We start from the raw sequence: 20,219 nt of genomic DNA on the forward strand, positions 1-20,219 counted from the left end.
AGTTAGGACCAAATCCCATTTTATCTAATACTGACCATAAGTAATCCCACTCCACGCAATCGAACGCTTTGGCCGCATCTAATGAAAGAATGGCTCTCCCCCTAGGATTATCCGGAAGCACCTGCAGATTCAAGAACAGCCATCTCAGATTCACTGCTGTCGACTTAGATGGCATAAAGCCGGCCTGGTCTCCATGTACCACCCCGGCCACTACTCTAGAAAGTCTAAGCGCCAATACCTTCGCTATGATTTTAATATCTGCGGTCAGCAGGGACACTGGTCTATAGGATTCTGGCAGCTGAATATCCTTCCCCTCATTAGGCAGAACCACAATAGTAGCTTCATACATTGAATCCAGGAGCCGCCCCCTCTCAAAACTGTCCAGCAAAGTACTTAGTAACTGAGGCGCTAGCTCCTCCCCATATTCCTTAAAGACCTCCACCGGGATGCCGTTTGGCCCCGGAGCCTTTTCATTAGCCAGTGCTCCTATGGCCGCCTGTATCCTGTATCTCCTCGAGAGAGAGAGGTTCCTCCAGAGTCGTTCTCCCCTCCCAACCTGGGAAGACAAATCTCCCCTAGATACCCCTCCAACTGTTGAGTCGTGTTCTCTGCTCTTGAGGCATACAAATCCGAGTAAAATCGCTTGAAGACTGCCAGTATCCGTCCCGTGTCTGTTTCCAATCTGCCCCCCTCCCCCCCTTATGGTATGGATATAATTGTTTTCCCTCTGGGCCTGTGCCATGCTGGCTAGCAACCGTCCCGTAGTTTCCCCCTCCTCATAATATTGGCGACTCAGAAACATCCTTTTGTTGTCTGCCCTTTCCAACTGGTGTTGCTTTAACAACCTCTACGCCTCCACCCAATGCCTCAAAGTATCCGGTGTATTATCCACAACATGTAGCCGCTCTGTCTCTTCAACCCTTTCCAATAAGGCGTCTCCCAACTGTCTAGACCTGGTTTTTACTGCCGCAATGTGCTGAATGAACACCCCTCGCAACCATGCCTTCATTGCGTCCCATAATATCTCTTGTGGCACTGTGCCTGAGTTGAATTGAAAATATTCCTGTATTAAGTCTAGAATCTTTTTATTATCTAACAACTTCAGCCAAAATGCATTTAGCTTCCAGCACCCCTGACCCCGTCCTGTCCTCCCCTCCGTCACTACCTTCATTAACAAAGGGGAATGGTCCGATAAAGCCCTCGGTAGGTACTTTATCTGGGCAACAAACAGCACCGCTGTCGGCGAGCACAAAACTAAGTCGATCCTGGAGAGAGACTGGTACGTTGAGGAGGCACAACAGTATTGATGCTGACTTGGATGTTTATCCCTCCATATATCCCGCCAACCCATCTCAGCAATAAGACGCCCAAACGCTGTGCTCCCTCCCCCCTACCATGCCAAATTTATCCATATCAGTATTCATCACAGCATTAAAATCCCCCATCAAAAGTAAAGGCACCTCCGGGAATCTAGACAGTTCTTCCACCACTTTCCTAATACACCCACTTGAAAAGGGAGGAGGAACATACAGCACCACCAACACACATTCCCAATGGTAAAGAGTACAATGCACCCCAACATACCGCCCCTCCCCATCTCGGAAAGAAGAGTGAACCATAAACGGTACTGCTCTGTGTATGAGAAGGCTCACCCCCCTGGAATAGGTAGTGTGGTAAGAATGAAAACTCTGACCTATCCATGCCCTATGCAGCATGGAGACAGAGTCCCTCGTCATATGTGTTTCCTGTAAACCAATCACCCGTGCCTCCTGTTGCTTGAGAAGTGCAAACGCCGCCGGCCGCTTCCTTGAGTCTCGCAGGCCCCGAACATTCCAAGACAAGCAATTAAGTGATCCCATCATCCCTCAACATATCTTGATATGTCGTACCCTGTAACTGTAATCGTGCATAACTGACCGGCTGGGTCAAACTCCCTCCCCCTCTAACCACCCCAATAAACCTACCCCTGTCAAAGGGTTGGGGCGACGAATATCTTCTGTCCTAGCCCAGAGCAGCAAACAACGGCTGGCCAACACTGCCCACCGCGCAATCAGTGAAACCATACTCTGCATTTCACTTTCCAGGCTCAACTGACCATTCCTCCCACTTGCAAATACACAACCATCCCGTCAACATATGCATTCCCTTCAATGTCCATAGACAATCCCCCCCACCCCCAGTCCTCAGGAGTAACTTCAAAAAGGCCTGCAAAGGCACCCAGGAAGCCAAACACAGCCATGGGCCATCAGTGCCAGTTCTTGCAGTAGGCTACAGCACCTTCCATATTCTCGGATCACCGGCCATATCATCCCAGCCAGTCCACTCCATCTCAGCGCCGTCCTGCCGCATCCTCCGGTCTCAATTGACTCTCATGACTGTCCAACCATCTAACCGCTTCTCTCTGTGTTTCAAAAAATGACGTCGTGCCCAGGGCCACCGCCCGAAGCCGAGCAGGATACATCATGGAGTATTGCACTTGCAACGCCCGGAGGCGCCTTTTTATATCCAGAAATTGCAATCTTTTCCGTTGTACTTCCATAGAGAAATCAGGAAAAAAGGATACTTTCACCCCATTGAAGGAGATAGCTTGACGTTCTCTCGCTTTCCTCAGGATCTTATCTCTATCCTTGTAATGTAGAATATTGATGAGAACGGGTCTTGGCGGTCGCCTCGGAGGACCAGGTCTGGTCGGCACCCTGTGCGCTCTCTCCACTGCAAATAGGGGTGTCAATTCTTCTCTGCCAAATGTGTCGATCAGCCGTTTTTCAAAGAAATCGTCTAGATTCTAACCCTCCACACGTTCTGGAACCCCCACAAGGCGGACATTGTTCCGTCTCAGCCGATTCTCCATATCATCTGTCTTTACTAGTAAGGCAGCCACAGCCTGAGAATGAGCTTGTACATCCAGCCGTATGTTAGGTATAGCATCCTCCATCTCTGAGACTCTCCCCTCTACAGCAGTGGTGCGTTCTGCGACTTTTTGCAGGTCATTTCTAAGCAACAAAATGTCCTCCTTCAATCCACCGATCTGACATAAGGCAGTGAGGACCATGGAATTCTGTTTTACTGCAGCAAATATGTCCTTCAATGAGGGTTCCTCTCTCCATCCTGCCCTCCAGCACCTGGCTGATCCCGCATGGCACCGTGCCCCTCCTCCTCCTCCTCCTCCTCTTCCTCACTCCTCGTGTCCCCTGCCAGAGGAGAGTTCCTTGATCCATATGAGGAGCCGCCAGCAGCCTGATCCCTTGCCGATGTTCCCTGTAGTGCAGCCGCACCTCCTGCTCTCGGCGTGCGGGTGAAGCGCTCCAGCTTCTCTGCTACGTCCTGCCTGAGGCCTCTGGTCCGGCGTCATCTTGGGAGCGGGACCCGGGACTCGCCGGCGGCGATTTCTGCTTTTTGGAACGGGTCATCACGGGACCGGGCACTCTGGCACCACCACCTCCAGCTCTAAGGAAAGTACTGGGGATAGGTTTTTCCCCGAATTTCGCGGGTTATATAGGGCTTACAGGATGGGACAGCAGGAGCTCCGGTCACACACACGTCCTCTCACATTCACCGCTTGGCCACGCCCCCTTGTACACACCATTTTAGTGTGTGCATCCTGCGACCGCCATCACTGATCAGCATTTGTGCTAAATTTTTGGCACAGGTTTTTTATTTTTTGTTCTATAATCCGCCTCAGTGGTAATTTGTTGACGCAGGTTTTTTTTTTATTTTTATACAATTGTAAAAAAAAAGAGTAACTTTAGGGTGTTTTTTCTCCAGTTTTAGAGTAAATTTACAGCTTATAGTCAGCATCCATTAGTGACGGACATTCAGTTTTTTTTTAACTGAAGTTTGTTCACTAAATTTTTGATAGCGTAGCGACAGTTTTAGAGTGAATTTACTGCGTTATAGTTAGCATTAGTTTGTTAGTGTCAGGTAGTCAGGAATTTTTTACAGTTTTATATTGGATGTTCAGTACATTTCTTTCTCTTAAATTTTTATCTTATTCTTTTCTTTGTCTTCTCTTCCTTATTTTTTCTTCTATAAATTTCAATTACATGTGTAAAAGCACAACACACACAATCACCTCACAAGGGCAGCACGGTGGCTCAGTGGTTAGCACTATTGCCTTCACTATTGCCTTGCAGCGCTGGAGTCCTGGGTCCAAATCCAACCAAGGACAACATCTGCATGGAGTTTGTATGTTCTCCCTGTGTTTGCGTGGGTTTCCTCCGGGTGCTCCGGTTTCCTCCCACACCCCAAAAACACACCAATAGGGAATTTAGATTGTGAGCCCCAATGGGGACAGTAAAAAGAGCGCTATATAAGTAACTGAAATAAGTAAACCACCTCTATAAAAATAAATTATTACATGTGTTGAAGCACTACATACCCCCCTAATAAAAATGTCCCAATCATCCCAAAGGGTCTACTCAGCTATCCTGGCCTCTGACCCGAGGGAGAAGAGGAAATTGCCTCATTCCTCTTGAGCTCATCAGCTCAGGCAAACCCCCAAATTAGTGATGTCATGTGGAACCCACCCCCTGAGAATTTTGAGCCTCACATTCTGGATTTCACAGGGAGCTCAGGAATTCGGTTAGAGACCTATTCAAGGTTTTTTTCTCGGAGGATTTTGTTAATGTAATGGTGGCCCGGACAAATTTATACGCCCAAATCATTTGCTAGGTGGACCCCCATAGAGGCAGCAGAGTTGATGACATTTTGGGGCCTTGTGCTACATATTGGCCTAGTAAAAAAGCCAGAGATTAGGCATTACTGGAGTACGGACGTTTTATACAGCACCCCATTTAATCGCATGGCATTGACTCGGACACGTTCTGACATTTTTGCATTTTAATGCAAGAGTGCCCACCCCGTGATGACACCATGTATGACCGCCTATTCAAAATCAGGCCAGTCATTGATCATTTCTGCACCAAATTTCAAGAAGCTTACACCCCCGAAAAGAACAGGGCAATAGACGAGTCCCTTGTACATTTTAAGGGGAGACTAAAATTCCGCCAATACCTGCCAAGCAAGAGGGCGAGGTATGGAAATAAAACGTACAAGCTGTGCGAGAGTAGCTCAGGGTACACCTACAGGTTTAGGGTTTATGAAGGGAAGGACACCAGGATAGAACCTGTAGAATGCCCCCCTGTCCTGGGAGGTAGTGGGAAAATAGTGTGGGATTTGATGCACCCACTGCTGGACCAGGGTTATCACCTTTACGTGGATAACTTCTACACCAGCATCCCATTATTTAACTCCCTCTCCAAAAAGGGAAGGACCCAAAAAAGGTGCAAAGTGTGCTACAAAAGGGGGAGAAGAAAAGACACCATTTATCAGTGCGACACCTGGCCTGTGTATAAAAGAGTGCTTTTTAATTGGATAATTTATTTAAATGTTCACTATACCCCTAAATAATTTCCTTGAGCGTCATAGTTTCCCAAAAGGGGTCAATTTTTTTTGGGGGGGGGGGGTTTCAAATGTATTATCCCCTCAGGGGCTTTGCAAATGCGACATGGTCTCCGCAAACCATTCCTGCTAAATTTGAGCTCCAAAAGCCAAATGGCGCTCTTTCCATTCTCAGCCCTGCCGTGGGTCCAAACAGCCGTTTATGACCACATGTGGGGTATTGTTTTATTCGGGAGAAATTGCTTTGCAACTTTTGTGGAGCTTTTTCTCCTTTCGCCCTTGTGGAAATGTAAAAAAATTAGCTAAACCTACATTTTATTTGAAAAAAATGTAGATTTTCATTTTCACAGCCTATTTCCAATAATTTCTGCAAAAAACCTGTGGGGTCAAAATGCTCACTATACTTCTAAATAATTTTCTAGAGGGGTGTAGTTTCCCAAATGGGGTCACTTTTTGGGGATTTCCACGGTTGTGATACCACAAGACCTGTTCAAACCTGACATGGTGCCTAAAATATATTCTAATAAGAAGGAGGCCCTAAAATCCTCTAGGTGCTCCTCTCATTCTGAGGCCGGTGCTTCAGTCCATAAGCACACTAGGGCCACATGTGGGATATTTCTTAAAACTGCAGAATCAGGGCAATCAATATTGAGTTGCATTTCTCTTGTAAAACCTTCTTTGTTACAAAAAAAAATGGATTCAAATAAATTTCTGCAACAAAAAAAAATGAAATTTTTAAATTTCACCTCTACTTTGCTTTAATTCCAGCAAAATGTCTAAAGGGTTAAGAAACTTTCTAAATGCTGTTTTGAATACTTTGAGGGGTGCAGTTTTTAAAATGGGGTGACTTATTGGGGTTTTCTAATATATAAGGCCCTCAAAGCCACTTCACAGCTTAACTGGAACCTGTAAAAATAGCCTTTTGAATTTTTCTTGAAAATGTGACCAATGTGTCACGAGAAAACAATCTCGCTTGGATAGGTGGAAGCGTTCCGAAGTTATTACCACATAAAGTGAAACATGTCAGATTTGAAAAATGAGGCTCTGTCAGGAAGGTCAAAAGTGGCCAAAGCAGGAAGGGGTTAATGTGAGGCACATGGTGTTATCAGAACCTCTATGTGCCTCACATTAACAGTTAAGTCCATTATGTACATCACACATTAACCCAATCTTGCCTATAATGAATGTGAGGTACATGATGGGGTCAACTGCTATTAATGTGAGGCACATAGAGGTTCAAAATTGATAACACCACATCAGAAAATGGAAGGACTTTATTTTTTATTTTTGTTGGCTTTCTTTTTATTGTTGGCAAAGTATTGTTTTAGTAACGAGAATCGCAATACTACACGAAGTGTCGGTATCGAAGACCAAATTCTGGTATCGTGACAACCCTACTTTTTATTGTCCATCAAGTTTTAGACCCCTTGCACACGTCCGTAGTTTTTATCTGTAATTACGGATAAAATACTGACCCATTCATTTCTATCGGCCACGGACACCTTTCCATATATTTACGGGTGTGTATCCGGGCCGTAGAAATGATCCGCAAAAAATAGGACGTCCTTTTTTTCGCATTTACGGGCCGTGCTCCTATACGTTTTATGAACGTGTGCCTGAGGCTTTAACCTTTCCCAGATCAATTATAGATTGTTCACTGCTATATTTTGTATAGCTCTCAATACTAATATGGTTATCTTTGAATTACAGATAATACAATAGATGCTTTTGATGAATTGGCATTCTTGGAAGGTAAGCTAATGAAAGGATTATTTTAAGTGGTGCTTTTTGAAACTTGCACTCCTGCATGTTTATCTTATGCATTTTTTTTATACGCTTTTGTAAAAAAAAAAAACAGTTTAACCCCTTAATGACCGCCGATCAGCCTTTTCACGGCGGTCATTAGTGGGCTTTATTCTACAGCGCCGCCATTACACGGCGTTGCATTCGAATAAAGTAAACAGAGCAGGGAGCTGTCAAATCTCCCTTCTCTCAGCTGCCAGAGGTATCTGGGGGCGTCCCTGCTCGACCGGGTGAGATCGATATAAGTATCGATCCCACCCGTTTAACCCTTCAGATGCGGTGCTCAATAGCGTGCACCACATCTGAGTTGTTTTGGAGAGAGGGAGGGAGCTCCCTCTCATCCCACCGACACCCGGCGATAAGATCGCCGAGTGTCTGTGTCTCCGATGGCAGCCGGGGGCCTAATAAAGGCCCCCAGGTCTGCCTGTAGTGAATGCCTGCTAGGCTATGCCAGAGGCATGTCCTAGCAGATGCCTGCCCGTTTTAAAACGGACAGGCAGTAATACACTGCAATACGAAGTATTGCAGTGTATTCTAATAGCGATCTATTCTAATAGCGATCGGATGATCGCATATTAAAGTCCCCTAGTGGGACCAGTAAAAAAGTAAAAAAAAGTTGAATAAAGTTAATTAAAAAAAAATGAATGAAAAACCCACTTTTTCACCTTACAAAATGCTTTACTATTAGAAAAACACAATAAAGCAATAAAGTTACACATATTTGGTATCGCCGTGTCCGTAACGACCCCCGTCTATAAAGCTGTTACATTATATAATCCGCACGGTGAACGCCGTAAAAAATAAAATAAAAAACAATGGCAAAATTGCTGTTAATCCTGACTTAAAGAGGCTCTGTCACCAGATTCTCAAATCCCTATCTCCTACTGCATGTGATCGGCGCTGCAATGTAGATAACAGTAAAATTATTATTATTTTTTTTAAAAGTTAATTTTTGGCCAAGTTATGAGCTATTTTATATATATATATATATATATATATATATATATATATATATATATATATATATATATATATATATATAAATGAGCTTTGAAATGTCCAACTGGGCGTGTTTTTTTTCGTATATGTCCAACTGGGCGTGTATTGTGTTTTTAACTGGGCGTTTTTCAAATATTGTGTATTGTGTTTTTCAAATCTGACATGTTTCACTTTATGTGGTAATAACTCCACATGCACTCCTCTCCATTCATTTACACAGCACATAGTGTTCTTACTGGAACGTTGTGCAGCCACATACACAAGTGTCCTGATAATGAATACACATGACCTCCAGCCTGGAGATTTTTCAGCAAGGGAAACGAAATCTCGTTAATCTCGCGAGATTACGCGTGGCTTGCTGGAATCTCACAGAAAAGATTCAGAAGTGTCAGGATTCTGAATACACATGACGTCCAGGCTGGAGGTCATGTGTATTCATTATCAGGACACTTGTGTATGTGGCTGCACATTGTTCTAGTAAGAACGTGATGCTGCTGTGTAAATGAATGGAGAAGAGTGCATGATGCTGATTGGTCACTGATTTGTCAGCATCATACACGTATATTCCCAACGCCCAGTTAGTAAAACAAGTAAACACACCCAGTTAAAAACACAATACACGCCCAGTTGTCCATTTCAAAGCTCATTTGCATATATATAAAATAGCTCATAACTTGGCCAAAAATGAACGTTTTTCAAAAAAACAAAAACGTTACTGTTATCTACATTGCAGCGCCGATCACATGCAATAGGAGATAGGGATTTGAGAATCTGGTGACAGAGCCTCTTTAAACAAAATGTGATAAAAAGTGATCAAAAAGTCGCATCTACTCTCAAATGGTACCAATAAAAACGACAATATGTCCCGCAAAAAAAAAGCCCTCATACAGCTGCATCAGCGGAAAAATAAAATAGTTATGACTCTTCAAATATGGAGATGCAAGAACAAATAATTTTAAAGTGTTTTTACTGTGTAAGTAGTAAAACATACAAAATCTATACAAATTTGCAATTGTAACAACCCGTTGAATAAAGTTATTGTGTTATTTATACCACACGGTAAACGACGTAGATTTAGGGCGCAAAAAAAGAGTGGTGAAATTTCATGTTTCAAATCCCCCCTCAAAAAAAAAAGTTAATAAGTTAATGAATAAATTATATATACCCCAAAATGGTGCTATTAACCCCTTCCCTCTTTGGCCACTTTTGACCTTCCTGACAGAGCCTCATTTTTCAAATCTGACATGTTTCACTTTATGTGGTAATAACTCCGGAACGCTTCTACCTATCCAAGCGAGATTGTTTTCTCGTGACACATTGGACTTTGTTACTGGCAAAATTTGCCCGATACATTCAGTATTTAATTGTGAAAAACACCAAAATTTTGAGAAAAATTAGCATTCTTCTCAATTTAAATGTATCTGCTTGTAAGACAGGCAGTTATACCACACAAAAATGTTGCTAATTAACATCCCCCATATGTCCACTTTGGTTTAGCATCATTTTTATTTTTCTAGGACATTACAAGGCTTAGAACTTTAGCAGCAATTTCTCCCATTTTCAAGAAAATGTAAAAATGCTATTTTTACAGGGGCCAGTTTAGTTGTGAAGTGGCTTTGAGGTCCTTAGATATTAGAAACCCCCCAATAAGTCACCCAATTTTAAAAACTGCACAAAGTATTCAAAATAGCATTTAGAAAGTTTCTTAACCCTTTAGACATTGCGCAGGAATTAAGGCAGAGTAGAGATGAAATTTACAAAGTTCATTATTTTTTTTTCCAGAAGTTCATTTTGAATCCATTTTTTTTGTACCACAGAAGGTTTTACCAGAGAAATGCAACTCAATATTTATTGCCCAGGTTCTGCAGTTTTAGGAAATATCCCACATGTGGCCCTAGTGCGGTAATGGACTGAAGCACCGGCCTCCGAAGCAAAAGTAGCACCCACTGGATTTTGGGCCTCCTTTTTATTAGAATATATTTTAGGCACCATGTCAGCTTTGAAGAGGTCTTGTGGAACGAAAACAGTGGAAACCCCCCAAAAGTGACCCCATTTGGGAAACAACACCCCTCGAGGAATTTATTTAGAAGTGTAGCAAGCATTTTGACACCACAGATTTTTTGCAGAAATTTTTGGAAGAAGGCTGTGAAAATGAAAATCTACATTTTTTTTTCAAAGAAAATGTAGGTTTAGCTAATTTTTTTTTCATTTCCTCAAGGACTGAAGGAGAAAAAGCACAGCAATATTTGTAAAGCAATTTCTCGCGAGTAAAACAAAACCCCACATGTGGTAATAAATATCTGTTTGGACACACGGTAGGGCTCAGAATGGTAGGAGCACCATTTGAATTTTGGAATTGTTTCTGGGCGCCATGTCACATTTGCTGAGCCCCTGTAGTACTAGTACAGTGGAAACACCCCAAAAGTGACTCCATCTGGGAAACTGCACCCCCTGAGGAATCATCTAGGGGTATAGTGAAAATTTTGATCCCAAAGGTTTTTTGCTGAATTAATTAGAATGAAGCCATAAAAATGAAAAAAAAATTTTTTTTCCAACAAGATGTAGTTTTAGATCAACATTTTTCATTTTTACAAGGAATAAAGAAAAAGAAGCCGCCAACATTTGTAAAGAAATTTCTCCCGAGTACGGTAACACCCCATATGTGGTTATAATCGGCTGTTTACATATATGGGAGCATTCAGAAGAAAAAGAGCGGTATTTATCTTTTGGAACGTAGATTTTGCTGGAATGGTTTGCGGACAGCATGTTGCATTTGCAAAACCACTGATGTACCAAACAAAAGTGACCCCGTTTTAGAAACTACACCCCTAAAGGCATTTATCAAGGGGTGTAGTGAGAATTTAGACTCCACAGGTGTTTTTCAGAAATTAATGCGCAGTGGATGTTGCAAAGTGAAAATTGCAATTTTTCCACTGATCTGCCTATTCAACGCACAATATGTTGTGCCCCTAGAGAATCTTACCCCATAAATTGTTAAGCGGGTTCTCCCGGCTATGGTAATGCCTTACTTGTGGCCATAAATTGCTATTTGGGCACACTGTAGGGCTAAGAAGGGAAAGACTGCCATTTTGAGCATGGATTTTGCTTGGTAATATAGTTCTGTTTGGGGTTTTGCTGGTATTTCAGTTTATAATGTGGGGGCATATGTAATCTGTGCGGAGTACATCCGGGTATATGTAATCTGTGCGGAGTACATCAGAGCATATGTAATCGGTGCGGAGAACATCCGGGCATAATAAGAGGGTGTAATAATGGGGTAAATAATACAATTATCCATAGAATTGTGTTACGATGTGAAGCGATCCGTTATACACAGGCCCGTGTCGCAGTGATAAACAGTTTTCTTTCTTATCCCCCTTTTGTAACGCTCTGCACCCTTTGGGGACTATTTCTCCTTCGTAGTTTGGGAAATATTGCTGGGAATGTTTTGCGCTGGTATAATACGGGCGCCCTCGCTTCCAGCGGATGTGCTATGTTCCTTCCCTTTCTTAGTTACTAAATACTAGAGCCCTGAAACTGAAGGAATGTTCCCCTCCGGCCTGCACATTGAGATGTTTTTCATCACCGCATTACTAGTGCCATAACTTTTTTATTTTTCAGTTGATTGAACGGTGTGCGGGCTTGTTTTTTGCGAGACGGGCTGTAGATTTTATTGGTACCATTTTAGAACACATACTACTTTTTGATGACTTATTTAATTTTTTGATAAAAGAAATTACCAAAAACAAGCAATTCTGGAATAGTTTTTTATTGATTTTTTTTTTTTTTCGGCATCCACAGTGCGCCCTAAATTACATGTTCGCTTTATTCTGCGGGTCGATATGATTACGGCGATACCAAATTTATATAGTTTTTTTTTTATGTATTGTAGCTTTTGCACAATAAAATTACTTTTTTTTATAAAATCATTTGTTTTCTGTGTCGCCATATTGTAAGACCCCATAACATTTTTTATTTTTGCGTGCACAAAGCTGTGTCAGGGATTATTTTTTGCGGGACGGATTGCCGTTTTTATTAGTACTATTTTGGAGTTAATGTGACACTTTGATCACTTTTTATAGCATTTTTTGGAAGGAGATGTGACCTAAAAACAAAGATTCTGGCGTTTTTTTTTTCATTTTTTTTTGTTTTACCGCGTTCACCGTGCGGGATAATTTACATAATAGTTTTGTAGTTTGGGTCGTTACGGACGCGGCGATACCAATTATGTATAGTTTTTTTTTAATTTTTACGGTTTTTCCCATAATAAAAGACTTACTATGGGAAAAAAGTCAGTTTACCTTTATTTTTATTTGAAACGTGTGTGTATTTATTGTTTTACCACATTTTTATTACCTTTTCCAGTACATCCCTCATGACCGCACCACAGGAGGTTGCCCTATTGACCTCTGTAGGGACAGGAAGACAGAGAGATTAAAAGGTCCCTCCCACCACCCACTTGCCAGTGTTCTTCCTGTCCCTACAGGGTCAGGAGCAGAGAGACGTCGCTCCTGTGTTACTGCAGGGGGAAAAAAACTCGGGCAGGGAGCAAGATCGGGGGGGTCCGTGCACTCCCCCTTCTCTTCCCCCTAAAGCCTAGGCTAACACCCCTCTAACGAGAGGTCCCTTAGCTCCCAACCTAAGACACCTACCAGAGGAATCCTAGGCAGGGTTCCGGTAGTGTGTGGGGTTCGGGATTCCCAAGCAGGCTTCGGGCCTGGCAGCGTGACCAGGCGGGGACCGGCAGCTCCATAGGTTGGACGCACCAGCAGGGTATCCTCGCTGCGCCGCATAGCAAGCCTCAGTCGCCGGCTATGAGCGGCTGCACCTCAATGAATAGCCGACCGGAAATGACGTCGGGCTACTTCCGGTCCGCGGCCATCTTGGAATGCGGGAAATTCAAAACGCCCGCATTTAAAGGGACACGCACAGGTATGTAGTTAGAGCTGATACCTCTACATATGTCCCAGGGTCATGTGAGTCTCTCCCTTGGGGTAAGGGTTATGACTCCTTATGTATGCACACCATACTTTACCTACCTTCTGTTTTCTCTAGGATAAAGATTCCTCTCAGAGACAAACTGATAAAAAGAAGGTTAAAAAATGTGCGACTTGTGCAAAAAAATTGCCAGAGTCACATAGGAAACAATTGTCAGGATTGTATTGCAAAAATACTAAAAGAGGAACAACCAACGTTTATGTCTGAACTTAGGGCTATGATTCGTGAAGAAGTGAGTCAGTCAGTAGCCTCCCTCACCCCTCCTCAAGAAACTCCCTCACACTCCCGGGCAAAATGACCACGGATTGAAGTGGATCAAAAATATTGTCCTCCTTCTCAGGGGTCTGACTCGGAGCAGGAGTGTTATTACCTATCGGAGGGTGAGTTAGAAGGAGAGGAACTCTTGCCTTCAACTTCATCCACTCAAGAGAAAAAAAAATTTCTCTTCCGAGATGTCTGATACCTTAATTCAGACAATACGGGAAACCATGGATATTCCCGAAGAAGACCAACCATGTACCATCCAGGATGAGATGTTTGGAGGTCTAACGGAAAAAACAAAGGTTTTTCCGGTAAACAAAAATCTCAAAAGAATGGTGACATCTGAATGGGAGGATTCAGAAAAAAGGCTCTTCATTTCAAGAGATTTTAAAAACAGACTTCTCTTTGATCCAGAAGACACTAAACCTTGGGATGAGATCCCAAAATTAGATGTCCCAGTAGCCAGGGTTGCTAAAAAAAAACGCAATCCCATTTGAAGATTCCTCTCAGTTGAAGGACGCCATGGACTGAAAGGCAGATGGGCTACTGAAAAGAGCATGGGAATCTTCCTCTGCTTTGATCTCGACTAATATCGCGGCCACATCAGTAGCAAGAGCAATGTTTATATGGTTAAACCAGCTGGAGACCCATTTGATGATGAAGGCATCACGACAAGACCTATTAGAATCTCTACCCTTACTAAAGATGGCAACCGGATTCTTGGTAGACGCTTCAGCGGAATCTATTAGATTTGCTGCCAGGAATGGGGCTCTCTCAAATGCTGCTAGAAGAGCATTATGGCTCAAAATGTGGTCAGGAGATATGAAGTCCAAGAACAAATTATGTTCTATCCCGTTTACAGGGTCTCTGATGTTCGGTCCTCTCCTGGATAACATGCTGGAGAATGCCACAGATAGGAAAAAGGGGTTTCCTGAAGAGAAACCAAAAAAACCCCCTCAGTTTGGGAGGTTTCGCCAACAGAGCGAACCTACCTTACAGAACTACAGCGGGAAAGGGAAGTCCGGTCGCTGGAGTTACCCCAAAGGAAGAAGGGGTCGAGGATATCTCCTTAACCCCAATAATTCATTTCAGCCCTCAAAGCAATGACGCCAAGAGCGTGGGGGGAAGACTCCTACAATTTTATCCCAAATGGTCGGAAATAACCCAGAACCCCTGGGTTCTAAAGATCATAGAAGAAGGGTACAAAATAGAATTTTCCTCCAGAGAAATTTCTAATAACCCAGTACCAAGCAAAAGACCTTCATCAGATCCTTATCCGGGACGTCCAGAAACGACTCAAATTGAGAGCCATTACTCCAGTTCCGCACAACGAAAAATTCAAAGGCCACTATTCAAAAATCTTCTTAGTCAAAAAACCAAACGGTTCCTACAGAACAATAATCAACCTGAAGGTCCTAAACAAGTGGGTGAAATATCGAAAATTCAAGATGGAGTCTATCAGATCGACTATTCCTCTAATAAGGCAGATACTCCGTCTATCTTAGACAGTCATCGGTCACAGGTTCTTTCCCTACTACAGGAATTGGGATGGATAATCAACTTTCAGAAGTCAAGTCTTCCTCCCCAAAAACAGAAGGTCTTCTTAGGAGTGCTACTAGACTCCTCCCTTCAACATTCCTTCCTCCCAAGAGAGAAACAAATACTCCTACTGGCAGAAGTAAGGAAATTCTGGGGGAAAGACGCCTGTTCCATAAGGGAATGTATGCGGATGTTGGGAATGATGACGTCTTGCATCCAATCTATTCCATGGAGCCAATTTCACTCCAGACCCTTACAGAATCTGATCTTGTCCCAGTGGGATCGAAAACAGAACTCCCTGAATTCAAGAATTCAAATTTCTGAGACCATGAAATCATACCTCCTGTGGTGGCTCTGCACAAACAACATAGACAAGGGAGTCCCCTGGAGAACTTCTCCTTATGTGGTGATTACCATAGATGCCAGCAAACACGGCTGGGGGTCGGTAATCCAAGACTAGCACTTTCAGGGCACATGGCCTGTTCAAATGAAGATGATGTCCTCAAACTTCAGAGAACTAAAAGCCGTATGGGAGACACTTTTATAAGAGCTTCACCCATTATAAAAGGGAATCATATAAGAATTTTATCGGACAACACGACAGCGGTGTCCTTTCTTCGCCATCAAGGGGGAACAAGACACTCTCTTCTTCAGGCGCGCTCTACACAAATTTTCATTTGGGCAGAAGAAAATGTCCTATCAGTCTCTGCAGTCCACCTAAAAGGCTCAGAGAACCTATCAGCAGATTTCCTGAGTCGGGAAAAAGTAGACCCTGGAGAATGGTCCCTAAACAGGGAAGTCTTTCTGTCCTTAACCCGAAGATGGGGTTATCCACAAATAGACCTGTTTGCCACAAGGAAAAACTTCCAAGTAGAGACATTCTTCTCCCTAAATCTCCGAGACAACCCATTGGGAGTAGATGCATTGTCCCAACCCTGGGACATGGATCTGGCCTATGCCTTTCCTCCGTTTCCTCTAATACCAATGGTATTAAGAAAAATCCAGGAAGATTTGACAAAGCTCATCATTATTCTTCCCTATTGGCCAAAAAGAAGTTGGTTTCCAATCGTAAAATATCTAGCATTGGAAGACCCTATCATGCTCCCAGTCAAGGAGAATCTTCTCTCCCAGGGTCCCTTATTCTTTCAGGGAATAGAAACTCTGAAGTTGTCAGCCTGGATCCTGAAAGGCAGATCTTGAGAAACCACGGTCTGTCAGATGAGGTAATTTCAACTATCTTATTAAGTCATAAAGAAGTTACCTCAAAAATCTATTAAAAAATTTGGAAGAAATTCTGTTCCTGGTATGGAGACCTAGGACAAGACCCCTTTTCTCCCAACATCGCGAAAATCCTAGATTTTTTACAATCGGGATTCAAAAAAGGGCTTGGCCCTAGTACCTTTTAAAAGTGCAGATTTCAGCCTTAGGTAATTTTTTTTTAACACTCCCCTGGCTGAACATCGGTGGATCAGAAGATTCACTCAAGCGGTCTCTAAACTGAAACCCTCCCTAAAGAAATCAGTTCCTACCTGGGATTTGAATGTAGTGTTAGCGACTCTTTGTGATCCCCCCTTTGAGCTGCTTGACACGATTAGTATGCATTTTTTAACTCTAAAAGCTGCATTCTTAGTCGCTATTACTTCAGCAAGAAGGATTGGAGAAATCCAATCTGTGTCGGTCATAGAACCCTACCTAAAAGTACAAGAGAATAAGATCATTCTAAAGCTGGATCCTTCCTTTATTCCAAAGGTATCTACTGCTTTCCATCGAGAACAAGAAATAATTCTACCTTCCTTTTATCCAGATCCAAAAAACCAACAAGAAGAAAAATTCCATTGCATGGATGTCAGGCGAACAATTCTTCAGTATCTGGATAGAACCTCCTCCTGGAGATGATGAGATACAAATCTATTTGTCCTGTTTGGGGGAAAGAAAAGAGGAAAGAAAGGCTCTCTAGCGAGATGGGTAAAAACTACCATACAAGAAGCCTACAAGTCCCAAGGACTAGGTGCCCCACAAGGCATCAGAGCCCATTCAACGAGGGCAGTTTCGGCATCCTGAGCAGAAAGAAGAGAAGCCTCTATGGACCAAATCTGCAGAGCTGCCACTTGGTCAAGCCATCATATGTTTTGCAAACATTATAGGCTCGATGTTCTGTCCGATACGGATTTAAGTTTTGGACGGAAAGTCCTCCAATCCGTAGTCCCGCCCTGAGCATTATAATCTGGTATTGCTCCTGTGGTGCTGTCATGAGGGATGTACTGGAAAATAGGAATTAGACCTACCGGTAATTGTATTTCCAGGAATCCATCATGAAATTCTGATTTGTGCAATTAACATGTCAGTTATTATCCCTAGAAATAAAATAGGGTTGCATCCATCCTGGTGTAGTAATTGAAAAACACTGGCAAGTGGGTGGTGGGAGGGGCCTTTTAACCTCTCTGTCTTCCTGTCCCTACAGAGGTCAATAGGGCAACCTCCTGTGGTGCTGTCATGATGGATTCCTGGAAATACAATTACCGGTAGGTCTAATTCCTATTTTTTTTTTTTTACTTTTTTTACTTGTCCCACTAGGGGACTTGAGGGCCTGATACCCCGATCGCTACTCTAATACACTGCACTACATGCGTAGTGCAGTGTATTAGCGCTGTCAGTTATTCACTGACAGCAAGCCTATGAGGACGCGCCGCAGGCGTCCGATTGCCACCGCAACCCACCGATTGCGTCACTGGGTTGCCAGTCGAGTTAAAACCTATCAGATGCTGCGCAATATTGAGCGCAGCATCTGAGGGTTTAATCAGCCGGATCGGAGATTAGCTCCGGTCCTGGCAGTTACAGGAGTGTGCCAGCTGTATAATACAGCTGTGACCCCGCGGTGATGGTGCCGGCTCTGCTTCTGAGCCCGCACCATCACTGACGTAACTGTACTGCGCTTTGCGGGAACACCTTCCCGGCAGCGCCGTACATATATGGCGGATGTCGGAAAGGGGTTAAAAAGTACAACTTGTCCCGTAAAAAACAAGACCTTATACAGCTATGTAGACGAAAATGTGACAATGGAAAAATTTAAAAAATGGCTTGGTCGTTAGGGCCAAGAATGCAATCAGGAGGAAGGGGTTTACCCCTTCCCGCAATTTCACGTACAGTTACGTGATGGGAGATGGTGTTTTCCCGCAATTCCACGTAACTGTACGTGAAACAGATGGAGCTGGCTCAGGAGCTGAGCCAGCGACATCCCCGCCGGGTGACAGCTGTATGTTACAGCTGGCACCCTGAGGTATCGGCCAGGACCGGAGCTAGCCTCCGATCCGACCGATTAACCCCTCACATGCTGCGTTCAATAGAGATCGCAGCATGTGAGGAGTTTATAGCCACCGGCACCCCAGCAACGTGATCGCTGGGATGCCGGTGGCTGCAAAGGCAATCGGAGGGTTAATACTTACATCCCGGTCTGCCAGTAACGGAATCCTCCTATGCCCCGTCGTCGGCGGGTCCCAGGAGGCTTCCGGTATCATCGGCAAGATGGCGCCTGCTCAGTTTCCGGCTCAGAAGCTGATTCGGTGTCATCAGCAGTGGGTGTCCGCTGTATGTTACAGTGGACACCCCGATCTATCGCCAGAAACCGGAGCTAGCTCCAATTCCTGGCATTAACCCCTTCGATGCAGCGATCCATTGTGATCGCTGCATCCTAGAGGTTTGTAGCAAATCGGCAGCCTTGCCATGCGATGGCAAGGCTGGCGACTGTTACTATGGGGCTGGCGACTGTTACTATGGCAACAGGAGCCCTAACAATGGACTCCTGTCTGCCATTACGTAAGCTGATTAGGCCCCGCCCAGAGGTGGAGCCTGTACGGCTTGCGGTCAGTGAACAACTGACAGTTCCAATACATTGCACTACATAGGTAGTGCAATGTATTAGAACATCAAACAAACAGTTGGACATTCAAGTCCCCTTGTGGGACTAAATAAGTGTGTAAAAAATAAATAAAAGTTGTAAAACATACAATAAAAGGTTCAAGTAATAAAATAAAACACAATCGCCCTTTTTCCCTTATCAAGTCCTTTATTATTGAAAAAATAATAAAGCCATACATATTTGGTATCGCTGCGACCGTAACGACCTTAACTATAAAAATATATTGTTATTTATTCCGCACAGTGAACGCCGTAAAAAAACAAACTAAAACATACTGACATAATTGCTATTTTTTGGTCACTTTGTCTTCCAAAAATTGAAATAAAAAGTGATCAAAAAGTCGCATGTACCCAAAAATGGTACCTATAAAAACTATAACTCGTCTTGCTAAAAACAAGCCCTCATACAGCTCCGTCGACTAAAAAATTAAAACCGTTATGGCTCTCACAACTTGGTGACAGAAAAAATCCATTCTCTTTACAAAAGTTATTTTATTGTGCAAAAAGTTGTAAAACATAAAAAGTGCTATAAATTAGGTATCACCGGAATCGGACTGAGCTGCAGAATAAAGGTAATATGTAATTTATAACACGTGGTGAACGCTGTATAAAAATAATCAAAAAACAGCAATTCTGGCATATTTTTTTAGTCACCTTGCCTCTAAAAAAAAAAAAAAAAAGAATAACAAGTGATCAAAAAGTCGCATGTACCCCAAAATGGTACCAATAAAAACTACAGCTCGTCCCGCAAAAAAAACAGCCGTCACACCACTACGTCTATGAAAAAATAAAATTAGTTAAGGCTCCTATAAGCCATGAAACAAAAATATGCAGTTGTGCCGGCACGAAGGGAACGTTTCTTCTGTTTCAAGTGGCAAATTATCAAGGCCCCTAAAATTAGGGAACCAGGAAGGGGAGGGCCCAAACATATCTGCTGGAAGCGAGGGTGCCCGTATTATACCAGGACAACACTTCCCAGCAAAATTCCTCAAACTGCAAAGATCCCGAGTGTGGACCAAAAGGGGAATACGTAAGGGCCATTTATTAGTGCGACATCGGCCTGTGCAGAAAGGATTGTGTCACAGCGTAACAAATATCTATGGATTATTTTATTGTTTTTTTTTACCCCATTATTATACCACCTGACTATGCCCCTTATATACTCTGCCCGGCTTACATGTACCCCCACATTATAAACAAACACCAGTAAGACTCCAAACAAAACTACTACAAGCAAAATCCACGCTCCAAAAGCCAAATGGCGCTACTTCCCTTCTGAACCCTACAGTGTGCCCAAACAGCAG

General features: G+C 43.3%; 1 protein-coding gene across 2 annotated transcripts in view; it reads left to right on the plus strand.

Moving 5' to 3' along the window:
- The window catches only part of POLE4 (DNA polymerase epsilon 4, accessory subunit), a 57,749-nt gene that overhangs the window by 21,406 nt on the left and 16,124 nt on the right, over positions 1–20,219 (plus strand). Inside the window, exons 3-4 of one of the 2 annotated variants that reach the window (XM_075850230.1) lie at positions 7,111–7,152; positions 17,462–17,522. In XM_075850230.1, coding sequence (XP_075706345.1) covers positions 7,111–7,152; positions 17,462–17,522 — 103 coding nt within the window. The remainder of the gene's footprint in view (positions 1–7,110; positions 7,153–17,461; positions 17,523–20,219) is intronic. The other variant, XM_075850237.1, reaches the window with a different exon arrangement.

This window comes from Rhinoderma darwinii, chromosome 1, assembly GCF_050947455.1.
Source record: "Rhinoderma darwinii isolate aRhiDar2 chromosome 1, aRhiDar2.hap1, whole genome shotgun sequence".
NCBI lineage: Eukaryota > Metazoa > Chordata > Amphibia > Anura > Rhinodermatidae > Rhinoderma > Rhinoderma darwinii.